The following is a 13,223-nucleotide window of genomic DNA, read 5'->3' as shown; positions in this document are numbered from 1 at the left end:
TGAGTTTTTAACAAGGGGACACAGAAACTATTTTGGTTGGTCGAGTTTCTGGACGAGTTTTTCAGATGTCCGGTGGCCGCGCGCATGAACTCTGTCTGACTAAGTGGACAAAGCATTTGAAACGGTTTGGTGCTTAGTGTAACCGGAAAAATAATACTTGTAATAATAAATAATAAAATAAATAAATAATAAAATAGTATAAAATCACCCTGTGCTCCTCACAGGGTTAAACCTGCACCATGAGTGATTAGCGCTGCTGGGTCGTTAACCGCTAACGCACCGGCTAACCGGGAACACAGACCTAAACTTTACAGGGAAGACGGGGCCAAACGCTGGGCAGCGTGTTGAGATGGAAACGTCGCATAATGTTTTGTTCACAAATATACATCATTCTCACCTGAAAGCTCCTCTGAAAGCGCGACTACAAGTTATTCCTGCGGTTCACGTAGAGCTGCGTAACCAGAGCTAACGCGGTGGGTTTAAACCAGGGGTGTCAAACTCCAGTCCTGAAGGGCCGCTGTCCTGCAGTTTTTTGATGTGCCACAGGTACAAAACACCTGAATCAAATGGCTTAATTACCTCCTTCTTGTGTAGGTAAGTTCTCCAGAGCCTTGCTAATGACCTAATTATTCTATTCAGGTGTGGTGCAGCAGAGGCACATCTAAAAGTTGCAGGACACCGGCCCTCGAGGACTGGAGTTTGACACCCCTGGTTTAAACTCTTACCTTAATCAATAACTCCTCATAACTAATCATAATTCCTCACAGGGGGTTGATGTAAATACCCATAGCGGTCAACCTGTGTCCAGTTCGAGGAGCGTACGTGGGATCCGCGCTGAGGTTAACTTTAGACATCCAGCTGCTGCATTGCGCGAGGCAACACGCACACGCACGCGCCGAGGCCCAGCGGTGTGATTGGTCCGGCTTTAAATGCATAAACTATAAACATATCTTCTATAAACATATCTTTTAGGAATAAATCTGCTCTGATAGTGAAACGCTCGGAGCAACAGAAACACTTGCAATCCATCTAAAAAAAAGGGCGATTTTTTTACTTTATTTTATTTTCCTAAAAATAAATAAATAAATAAACAAGAAAGGCTTAGACTGGCGGTGGCGCTAGTAAAGCATGGCGGGCCGCCAGGCCTATAATACACTGGAGGAAACCCTGATAGTATGACCTCAAAATGTGCAAAAGTTTGCCATAGTATGATGTTGAAAATATGCAAAAATGAGTCAATTTTGCATATTTTCGACATTTTATGATGTCGAAAATGTGCAAAATTTGTTCATAGTATAGTATGATTTGTTCATAGTATAGTATGATGTCGAAACTTTGATGTCATTTTGACTATGACCTCAAAATGTGCAAAAGCTTGCCATAGTATGATGTCGAAAATATGCAAAATGAGTCAAAGTATAGTATGACCTCAAAAATGTCATACTATACAAATATGCATATTTGAAAATATGCAAATATGAGTCATAGTGTGAGTCATACATTCATAGTGTGACATCAAAAAAGTGCCAAATTAAGTCACATGATGTCGAAAATACGCAAAAATGAGTCATAGCATGGTTTGACGTTTAAACGGTGTGAAAATGAGTCAGATTTCAAATATGTGCAAAAATTTGTCATAGTATACTATGAGTCATTTGACATCATACTATAGTATGTCTTTTTACCTCACTTATGACATCATAATATGTGTAATTTCACCTCTATATTAATGTCATTAATATAGACATTAATATAATGTCGCAGTTGGCGTCCTCCTCGTTCTCCTCCCAGCCAATGTCTTAATTGGCCTCTTTTTAAACATCATACTGTGTCATTATAGCATATTTTTGAGGTAAGACTGTACTGTGTCATCTTACCTCATTGATGATATACTATATAATGTCATTTGACATATTTTTTTGACATCATACTATAGTATGTGTCTTTTCACCTTGTTTTTGAGGCAAGACTACATGTCCTTCTCAAAAAATTTGCATATTGTGATAAAGTTCATTATTTTCCATAATGTAATGATAAAAATTAAACTCGTATATTTTAGATCAGTGGTTCTTAACCTTTTTTGAGGTACCGAACCCACCAGTTTCATACAAGCATTCACTGAACCCTTCTGTAGTGATAAATAAAATATGCTTTTTTCATCCTAATTTCAAGACATAAGGGTGACCCAACTAGAGTCCGGTTGGGTCACCCCAAGATCACAAAGTCTTCTTAAAAGGTAGAGTCTCTGACAACAGTTCTTCAAAATATAGTCAGTGTTTTCAGCAAAGTTGAGCTGACTGTCCAGAAACGACCCAAGGTATTTAAAATTTGCCAGTTTCAACAGGTTGGCCATCGAGAGAAACTGGAACCACTTTAAGGTCTTGTTTAGATCATTTAATTAGCTCTACATTCTTAAGAGACTGAAAAATTAATAATAAATAATAAAGACTTTGTGGTATTCTGATTTAGTAAATTATATTAGTTGTGTCACCACCTCCACACCACTAGAGGCAGTAGCAACCCCGAAAAGATGCGACTAAGGAGCAGATTTAGAAGTACACCGAAAGCTACAGAATTTGGTAAAAASTSTGAGCTTTGCTGAAGTAATTAAAGACACAAGTTCAAATCCATGCTGAGAGTGGAGCTCCTTCAATCAGGGCTCCTCCGCAGCACTGATTGGCTAAGCAATGTAACGTGATCCTCTGATTGGCTAAGCAATGTAACGTGATCCTCTGGAGCAAGTGATGGCAAACCGGGGGCTCGTCATCACGACTTTACACAATTGTGTCTTTACCTCCGTGGCAGAGGCTCCGCCGAACCCCTGAGACAGACTCATCAAACCCCTGGGGTTCGATCGAACCCAGGTTAAGAACCACTGGACTAGATTCATTGCACACCAACTGAAATATTTCAGGTCTTTTATTGTTTTAATACTGATGATTTTGGTATACAGCTCATGAAAACCCAAATTTCCTATATCAAAAAATTTGCATATTTCATCCGACCAATAAAAGAAAAGTGTTTTTAATACCAAAAAAGGCCAACAGTAATACCATGGTCTGTAAACCATTTACCAGTGGTTTTGGCACTGTGAGCAGGTGCCAGGTTGTGCTGAAAAATGAAATCTTCATCACCATAAAGCTTTTCAGCAGATGGAAGCATGAAGTGCTCCAAAATCTCCTGATAGCTGCTGCATTGACCCTGCCCCTGATAAAACACAGTGGACCAGCACCAGCAGCTGACATGGCTCCCCAGACCATCACTGACTGTGGGTACTTGACACTGGACTTCTGGCCTTTTGGCATTTCCTTCTCTCCAGTCTTCCTCCAGACTCTGGCACCTTGATTTCCGAATGACAAGCAAAATTTGCTTTTATCCGAAAAAAGTACTTTGGACCTGTAACCCAGGTCAGGCGCTCCTGCCGCTGTTTCTGGTTCAAAAGTGGCTTGACCTTTGACCTGGGGAATGCAGCACCTGYAGCCCATTTCCTGCACATGTCTGTGCACGGTGGCTCTGGATGTTTCTACTCCAGACTCAGTCCACTGGTTCCGCAGGTCCCTCAAGGTCCACCATCTTCCTCAGGGTCCGGTCACCTCTTCTCRYTGTGCAGCGTTTTCWGCCACACKTTTTCCTTCCCACTGAGGTGCCTTGATACAGCACTCTGGGAACAGCCTATTSGTTCAGAAATGTCTTTCTGTGTCTTACCCTCTTGCTTGAGGGCGTCAATGATGGCCTTCTGGACAGCAGTCAGGTCAGCATGATTGCGGTTCTGAGTAATGAACCAGGCTGGGAGTTTTTAAAAGATGATTAGATAAACTAATCATCTGAACCAGAGAACCTTTTTATGATATGCTAATTTTTTGAGACGGGGATTTTGGGTTTTCATGAGCTGTATGCCAAAATCATCAGTATTAATAAAACAATGAAAGACCTGAAATATTTCAGTTGGTGTGCAATGAATCTAAAATATGACAGTTTAATTTTTATCATTACATTATGGAAAATAATGAACTGTATCACAATGTGAAGGAGGAGCCGTCACGAGCCGGGACTTAATAATGAGTCCGTGTTAACATGCACACACATACACACAATTGTTAACTTACTTCTGTTGCAGCTTAAACTGACGCGGTTCATCGTGGGTGCACACGCGGTGTTCCTGCTTTAGTTGGCATATCCACCCTAAGCCGTTTTCAGTTCCAAACATTTTCCCGGTTTTGTTTTCAAGCAGTTATTTCCGGATTGTGGCACGCCAGGAGAGAGTCATGTGATAACGTAGTGACGTCATCGGAACGTACGGAGTGTTTTCTATTAAATTGAGTATTGTATTTTTGATTGCAAGTTTTTTTTCTCATTATTATTTATTATTATTATTTTGTATACTTTAAGAGTTCGTTTGAGTTAGAAGTAATTTTGTTGTTTTGGCTTTGTTTGCTCTTTCTGTGGGCGGAGCCTGTGGCTTTAAAAGCAGGGCTCTGCGCCATAGGGAAGCAGTCTGTGGTTAGACACCTGCCAGGTCACAGTGAAGGTGATGGACTCTTACATTGAAGAGCGTCTGTCTGTTTTTAAACATGCCTTGGACGTTCTTGTATATTTTGCACCTGCCATCTTTGTTCACTTGAAGAGCTAAATAAATGTCACTAAAGTGATCTCTGGCCTTCGGCAATCATTTATGTCCAAGTCATGTCCAAGTCACAATATGCTACTTTTTTGAGAAGGACCTGTATATATAGTATGTGTATTTTTATCTAATTTTTGACATACTGTACCATGTGTCAATGTCATTCTATACTATGTCTTAATTGGCCTCTTTTTCAACATCATACTATATATACCATGTGTCATTTTACCACATTTTTAGGCAAGTCTACACTATGTTTCATCTTACCTTTTTTATCACATGCCTAATGTTCAACATGCAGCAGGTGCAGGATTGTTTAAAGACGTCCACTGTACTGGTTGGAACACTTGTAGGTTTGTCTGAATTGAATGGAAGATTACTTTTACACTGGATTTGATTGTCAAGTCATGGCTCTAGAAATTCTTGAGAAGTGTCGGTCTCCTTGGTAACCTGTGGTTACCACTGTCAACTCTCTGGGCATTACTTGAGACCAACCTCTTTATAACATGAGTATCCGTTTCATTCCTGCAAAACCTAAAAACAAAAGCACTGCTATTGTTTTAGCATGTGGCTTTACTTGTACGCTCACTCCGCCAGCTTGATTCACCTAGTCATCTTTTTCAGTCCTAGTCCCATCTTTCCCATACATGATTATGTAAAATATGCTATCTTGCTCTTGATGCATAACCATTTTTGTTTAGCCACATTGTCTGCTGCTACTGGTTTCAACTTCTGAACAACTTGTTTCATCTGCTTTTGTTCTGTTTTTAGATCTCAACTAGCAGCGAGCTTGGAGCCATGATGGTTGTCAGGCACTGAACAGTTAATGGAATTGGTGAGTTGTGAATAAAATATTTTTTAGCATGCTGGTGCTAGTAGCCAATTGTTTAAAAACTCAAGTTTTTAAACTTGTATAGTGATTTTAATTTGGTAAACTAATGCAAATCCATTCTTTATGTCTTGCATAATATGGAACCTAAACCTGAAATTGAATTATTGGTAATATACTATTTGTGTTAACTAGCAGTACATTTTACTTCTTTTCATTTTACTGCAGACCAGGTGACCCTTTTAAAATTTGAAGGATGGTGAGCAGGTGAAATCCAGCCAGGACATCCATCCTGGTGGACAGGATGTCACAGCACAAACTGTGACAGTTTGTCCCTTCCGTCTCACCATACTAACACACACACATCCTGTGATTTTATAATAGCCTTATTCTCAGGTGGATTCTGGTTTGCTTATGATTTTAACATCCTGTTCTGGAGTGGTTCAGAAGAACGTGTCAATGTATTTGTTACTCTGAAGTACTTAGTCAATTGATCCACATTTTCTTAGAAAAATACTCATGTTTTAGTTCAGGAGTTAAAAGGAAGTAATTATCTGCTGTTGCTCAGTATGATAGAGGTAAAGTTATTTTTGATGTAATATGTTTGATACTAATCAACCAGTGCTCGTCAAAAACATGACAACAAATCTACACATTTGCAAAACATTCCTTTATTATAAATAAATCTCCTTTTTGTATAAAAACGGGCATGCTTCAACCATGGCATTTTACAGGTTCGCAACCCAAGGCTACAACCCGGATCGCCAAGACAGAAGGAGGAAACACACTCATCTCATTATGCAAGGGCGATCCAAAGACAACGGTGAGACGAGAATGGAAAAAGTTGCCACAACCACAAAAATACTTACAAGTAGAGAACAACAACAAACACTTTTGAGTCTCATAGATTTTTCTCATACATTTCTATTTTTAAATATCTTTTAAAATGTAATTTGTTAAATCTGGTTTTCAGCCCCACCTTTGCCCTTTTATATATAATTTCTACACATCTTCAGACCTTTCTTAAAGATATTCATTTTTATAATTTTTTTTTTTTAGGCTTTTTGTGTTTTTTGCTGTCCATTGTCTTGTGGTATGTCACTTTATGGATTTTTTTTTTTTTCTTTTAACAGGTAAGTTCATGGCAGGACCAATGAGCTGAGAGTAGCAGCAAAGCAGGCACACTGACTGGCTGTTTGAGTGGTCCCACCTCTGTGGTTTTGATGGGTAACGAATACAAAATGTCTCATGCTTGATTTCCGTTGGGCGCTCTGTGCATTCACCGTTTATCCCCCCCACCCCCGGCAAACTCATTTGCGATCCACTCTTCCTCCTCTTTTTCTCTGCTCCTTAGAAGACCCGTCCCGTCAGATGGCGTGATTACTGTAGCTGACGTATGTCGTCTTAGTTGACGAAGCTGCAAGAGAAGGAGAAGCATTAAACTAAAGTATTAAGAAGTATTAAGAATAAAGATCATTAGCAATGTCATCACGTCCGCACATCACCCGAGTTGTGGAGGCTTCGACGAGTGCAGCGTCTCAAGTCCCCTCAAGCATTCTCTCAAAGTCTGTGCAGCACCACAGGTGCCTAACCAATATGTTGTTATACATTCATACACATATTCATAATTTGCCTTGTTACAAAATAAAACAAAGTCTTATATTCAACAGCCTTTGCACTAAGATCCTAAATAAAATTTGTTACAACAACAAGGGTCATCCACCTGTAGCTGTGTTTCTGCTGTATGTACAGGGAAGCTGTTATATGGAAGTCCTGGAAGAAAATTTGTTGGCACAATGTGCTTTTAGGACCTCTAGAGCAAACCTCGAAAATAAGTTAATTTGCACGTTAGCTAAAAAGAATAACTTTTATGGATAAGCAAACCAACACAGGCAAAATGTTGTGGCACTTGCATTAATATGCCAGCTTTCAAGAGAAAACTCATTTGGATTGGAGAAACATCTGAAACAAAGGACTATAAAACAACTGCTCTATGATAAATGTGAAGTGACAATGATGACTGTTTCTATTCTAATCCGTAAAGTTGTTTAAATGTGTAGTTATAAAAGTTTGGTGTTCTCTTACTCACTGTTGGTCTCCATGCTCTCACACAGTTCGGTCTTGACTTCTCCGTTTGGCCTGTCTCCTCCCTTCTGGGTCAGCTTTCCCGACATGGTGGCTGCTGTGACGATTGCCTGCAAAAAAATAAAATAAATAAAGTTGCTTAAACTGTCCAGCGTTTCAATTCATTTGCTACAAATAACTGTTGGTACTTTAACTATGCAATCAGCTCTATGATTGGGTGGTTGAATCCAATTGAAAATCTGTGATAAAAACTATAAATTAATGTTAAGTTGATTCTGCAGATGACTGTCTGAGCTATAGAATACAAACACTATTTATCTTTTTGCTTCAGTTATGTGCCACGTTGTCCTGGTTTATTAAATTATAAACGATGCATGGATGTTCGTGGCAAAAGGCATACGAATACTTGTGCACTATGTGAAGCACAGGATTTTATGCACCGATTTGGTAATTTCCCTTTCTTCTGCCTCGTGTCCGTCTCTGTGACTGACTGGACTAAATCCCCAGTCTGCGCTTCTGAGCACCAACAAATGTAATCCCGACACCTGCTTGAAAAGTGAAGCTAATCCATCATCCCAGGCAGCCTCATATCGTTTCAGCAGCTCTGTCTTCTCTTTCCCTACAACACCAAGACACACAGATTGTGTGTGTGTGTGTGCGTGTTTGTCTGTGTGTGTGCGCGTGTGTGTGGGTGTGTGTGTGCGTGTGCGTGTGTGCGCGTGTGTTTGTGTGTGTGTTCGTCAGCCAAACAAGCAAATGCGGGCAAGATTCACACTTCAGGCCATTAGTTCTCAATTTCTTTTGCTTTTCTCTTTGATTGTGTGTGTGTATCATGTACAGAGACACCAATTCTATGTTAACATAAGTTCAGGTTGGTACATTTTAAAAGCAGCTTACCTTGAAGCTACGTTTCCTTTTGGGCACGTTCTGCTCCGGGTGGAAGAGGATGATGTAGACCTTGGGCATGTAGAGCATCCCCAGAGATACGGAGGCAGAGAGGCTGAGGGAGATTGTCAGGGTGGTAGTTTGGATATACATCTGGAACAAGTGACGCATGCAAAGAGAGGGAAGATGTGAATATTACACATTTCAGCCATACTGAAAAAATATCCAGAATATACCAGTGACACAAAATAAATCACTTTTTGTTTCAATGTGATGCAGATCAAGACAAAGTGCAATAAGTTACTGTAGAGCGCAACATTATTTGTATGCCTGACATTTATATTTAACATCATATTTAAATCTTAACATGTTCCTTCTGACTAAAACTAATAACTGTTGTTAAGTTGCCTAAACCAAACATTTTCTAAAAGAAACGGATTTCTTGGTTGAATGTGAATGACATACATCACTCGAGCCAAAACACAACTCTCTTGCTGACTCTGTGCTGACCACACAGAGTCAGCAAGACTCTGTGTGGTCTTGCTGACCAAGACCACACAGAGCAGATTGACCACCCAAGCTAATACTACAGTGATGTCTTCCACAGGATCCACATGTACGCCGAGATCCAAGACCACTGAACCGCTTTCGCAAAAGTTGATATGGGAAGGAATGGCCAAGAGACAAAAAATAAATCAGAGGTTACCACACTATCGCTGTTAAAAGTGTTTATGTACATTGATGTCTTCACTATTGCATCTGTGCGCTCTGCAAGTGAACCGAGAGACACGTCAGGCGACAAAATTATAAGAGTTTGGATAAAGTTTGACTATCGTGGGACCAGACAGCAACACAACTTCATCCTTCACAGCCACTTTCTCGAAGAACAGCAGCTCCCTCCAAAATATGTACTCTTATTTATTCACCTGAGAGTTGGCAGTCACACTGTCAGCTACTGTCCACTAAAGTCATCCAGATTGCAGACACTGAAACCGTGACGTGTTCTGCTGTCGAGGTGTCGATAAAATTGTGTTTCAATAAATCTTTGTTTTGTCAGTTCGAATCAATTCTCCAAAATAATATTGAACAAAGGCATAGCAAAAAAAAAAAAAAAAAAAAGCAGAAATCCTCAGACAACACACACTGCAGTAGACTGAACACTACCCACAGGTCCTTGGTAGGTCTCAGAGAGTAGTTTGGAGGAGGACAGATGTAATGATGGGCTTCACCCACAATCCTGACACGGCTGACAAGCTCTCAAGACACGGGGCTTATCAGGCGAGTGCTACCCTCGGTGTATATAATGTGGAGGTGGAGGAGTAAAGGACAAGTGTGGTAAAAATGGAAGATCGCCAGAAGAGAAAAGCAATCGAGCGATGGCAGGAAAGGAGGAAGCGACACAAAAATTGTTGTTTCGCGACGTTGTAAGTGCAAAGAACAGAAGAAGGAGGTTACTTGCAGACACATTGATCAAGAGAGAGAAGGACAGACAAAAATGCACAACGCTGTCAAATGGCACTCTTGCACTGAAAAATTTAGAGTTGATAAGCACAGAAAGACAAGAAGTGGAGAAAAAAAACATTTACTGCTGCACTAGCTACTGCAGCGCTTTTACTTAGAATAATTGTTGTGCTCAATTTCACAGATTTTTTTTCCCAATAAATGGATAGTAAGGTAAAAGCGTAACGGAATTATGAAGCCAGATAATTAACTTTTAGATCAACTATTTATATATCAAACAATTCCAAGATTGAGTTTTAGTATTGGTTCGTTGCCAGTATCAAATCTCAATCCAGCCCCAACTATCCCAAAACTCTCAGCAATGTTTCTATGTATTGTTAGTAGTTTGATGTACGACTTAAATACAACATGGTAAAGGCCAAATTATTTAAAATACACAGAAATACATAAAAACCGTAAAATAACCATCTTAGATGGGTTTAGGGTTGTGGCGTACATTTGAAGTCAAATGGTAATTTATACTGGAATGCTCATTAAAACTTTAATCAGTCCTAACAAAAACTTTTTTTTATTGAATAAATTTTTTACTTTAACAAACCCTCACCTTGGCTGCGCTGCACAGAGTCAAATTAGTTTTCATCCAACCTAACAGTAGCAGCACACAGATGCCCTCGGGGGGCCAAGGTGATCACACTGATGGCGGCCAAAGGGGAAGAGGACAGCACAGCAAACCCTGAGGCAAGTGAGTGCAAGCATATCCTAGAAGTTCTGCATTTAAAAAGACTAATTTAAAGTCAACACAAACAGGAATTCAAACGGTAGAGGTTAAAGTCTCCCCGAACACATGCAAGACATTTGAATCTGATTTGTCTTTTCTTTTTTTTTTATAGATAAAGTAAAAATGAGCTTGTGAGTATTTCCAAGAGTAAACTCTCAATTCATTTCTATTTTTCCAGGATTGTTTTTTTTTGTTTGCAAGGCAAACTTCGTCAGCGGTCTGCTCTGGAACGGGTGGCGGTGATGCGCATGTAAGTGTATTGCTGCATTAGAAAGGAACAGATGGAGAAAGAACAACTTATTTTCACACCCAGTGAGGTGGATGACTCACGAAATAAAAGAAGAGATTCAAGGGACCAGAAGAACAGAAAAAAGCTGAATAACACTGCAAAGAAAAAAAATAATGTTCCCTAAAGAATCATAAAAGGTGTAATATTGTGTTTTCCAGCTGAGTTTCAAATTGTTTATATGTCTGGAAGATTTACGTTTAAAGTCATTTTTAACTTTTAACAAGTTATTTTTCTATCTGAAAGTAATTTGACAAAAGGACTATTAAATTCATAATCTAAATATGAAAACTAAAAACTAAGTTGCCAGGTTGGGCAAGAAAAACGTCTAAAAGAAGCCACAAACATTAACAGAGCTGCCCATGGATAAGAAATTTTTGTTATTCAAAATTTTGATCAAAAGCTTAAGACCAGTCAAAAAAGTGCAAGAATTTGCATTTTGCACTATTTTATCTTAAGAAGGTTCTAAGTAGAGCTTCACAATGTTAAAGGAAAAAAATCAGTGCAAGAGGCAAAAACTTTTGAGCGGGGAATTTTCTGAAAACTGCATTTACACTCAAACATGATTTTTTTCAGCTGATCAAAAGTTTAAGACCACAGTCTTTAAAAGCCAAAAGCTGTGCAAAAATCTGGATTCCATGTCATTTTCTGTCAAGTCTTTACAATGTCAAGACCTCCTGATGGCAAAAGCAAAAAAGCTCACTGACTTTGAACGTGGTAGGATTGTTGAGCTGCATAAGCAAGGCCTCACAATGTGCCATCGCTGCTTTGCAAGAGTGCACCAAACATGGGACACTGAAAGGTGGAAGAAAGTTGTCTTCTCTGATGAGAAAATTTTTACCTTGATGGTCCTGATGGCTTCCAACGTTACTGGCATGACGAGGAGATCCCACCTGAGATGTTTTCTACACGGCACGACAGTGGTGGGGGCGCCATCATGATTTGGGGTGCGTTTTCCTTCAATAGAACAATGGAGCTTCAGGTTGCGCAGAGACGTCAAACAGCAGCTGGCTATGTGGAGATGTTGCAGCGGACATCCCTCATGACTGAGGGCCTCGTCTGTGTGGTAATGATCGGGTTTCTCAACAAGACAATGCTGCAGTTCACAATGCCCGCCTGACAGAGGAGTTCTTCCAAGAGAATAACGTCTCTTGGAGCAAAAGAGACCATCTTTTGGACCATCCTGCATGTTCCCAGGATCTTAAACCAATTGAGAACATTTGGGGATGGATGGCAAGGGACGTTTACAAAAATGGACATCAGTTCCAGACAGTGGATGCCCTTCGTGAAGCCATCTTCAACACTTGGAGCAACGTTCCCACTAGCCTCCTGGAAACACTGGCATCAAGCCTAAACGATTGTTTGAAATCATCAACAAGAATGATGGAGCTACTCATTACTCAGTCCTTTTTTTGACACTTGATTTCTGTTTTTGTTTTTTTTTGGAGCTATGGTCTTAAACTTTTGATCAGCTGAAAAAAATCATGTTTGAGTGTAAATGCAGTTTTCAATTAATTCCCCGCTCAAAAATTTCTGTCTCTCACGCTGATTTCTTCTTTTAACATTGTGAAGCTCTACTTAGAACCTTCTTAAGATCCAATAGTGCAAAATGCTAAATCTTGCACTTTTTTGACTGGTCTTAAGATTTTGATCAGGAGTGTATGTCAGCAGGATTTCAAAACACCGTCGTCTCTTATCCGGCCACAAGTATCTGAACCTTCCTGGTTAAAACAAACCCGAGTTTGGCTTTAATGAGGACGTAGACACTTCAACGCTACGTGACAGCGAGCACAGTCGGGTCCAGAAGCTCCCGCTTAAGGCATTATTCACTGCTCCAGTCCCCGTCGCCATCCAACAATGTACAGTAAAAGTCCCCATTACTCATTGTCTGTGTAAGACTGTAATTCGTGGGACGCGCGGCTGACGGTGACAGGCGGCTTAATAGTTCGACCGCACGTTAATGGGTGCGAAGGGAGCCGTCTTCTCTCAGCCGACGGCTGTGGCGTTTACCTCTAATGTAAATAATTAGCCTGACGTGGTGTGCGCTCAAAATGTCACTTGCAAACACGTCGCACTAATAAAGAATGAGATGAATGCAGATAAAGCACATTTTAATTTTATGCAGAGCCTTCAGAGTCCGTGGGCTGATGCGATCGACGTGACCTCCACCAACTTTCACACGTGTCAAAAGTAACATCTGCTGAGCAATACTGCACAGCTTTACATGCAGTACCCAAAATCCTCAACTACTTCTCATAAAACTCTCTGACACAACCGT

The 13,223-nt window shown here is 40.1% G+C and overlaps 1 protein-coding gene and 1 long non-coding RNA gene across 5 annotated transcripts in view; one reads left to right on the top strand and one right to left on the bottom strand.

The window, feature by feature from the left end:
• Positions 1 to 4,719: 4,719 nt before the first annotated feature.
• On the top strand, positions 4,720 to 7,684 carry LOC103459428 (uncharacterized). Its single transcript, XR_532742.2, has 4 exons — positions 4,720 to 5,276; positions 5,393 to 5,456; positions 6,185 to 7,033; positions 7,565 to 7,684. It is a non-coding gene; the product is annotated as an uncharacterized LOC103459428 (long non-coding RNA).
• grm8a (glutamate receptor, metabotropic 8a) overlaps positions 6,100 to 13,223 on the bottom strand; it is a 172,781-nt gene continuing 165,657 nt past the window's right edge. For 3 of the 4 annotated variants that reach the window (XM_008400956.1, XM_017302873.1, XM_008400960.2), the window contains exons 11-13: positions 8,433 to 8,573; positions 7,540 to 7,645; positions 6,100 to 6,867 (exon numbers count right to left, since the gene is read on the bottom strand). In XM_008400956.1, coding sequence (XP_008399178.1) covers positions 6,818 to 6,867; positions 7,540 to 7,645; positions 8,433 to 8,573 — 297 coding nt within the window. In that variant the 3' untranslated portion in view covers positions 6,100 to 6,817. Of the gene's footprint in view, positions 6,868 to 7,535; positions 7,646 to 8,432; positions 8,574 to 13,223 lie in introns of all 4 variants that reach the window. The other variant, XM_017302872.1, reaches the window with a different exon arrangement.

The sequence above is a fragment of the Poecilia reticulata genome, linkage group LG23 (assembly GCF_000633615.1).
Source record: "Poecilia reticulata strain Guanapo linkage group LG23, Guppy_female_1.0+MT, whole genome shotgun sequence".
In the NCBI taxonomy this organism is placed as follows: Eukaryota; Metazoa; Chordata; class Actinopteri; order Cyprinodontiformes; family Poeciliidae; genus Poecilia; species Poecilia reticulata.
The sequence above is the reverse complement of the archived record's forward strand: the minus strand, read 5'-3'. Positions and strand labels throughout refer to the sequence as shown.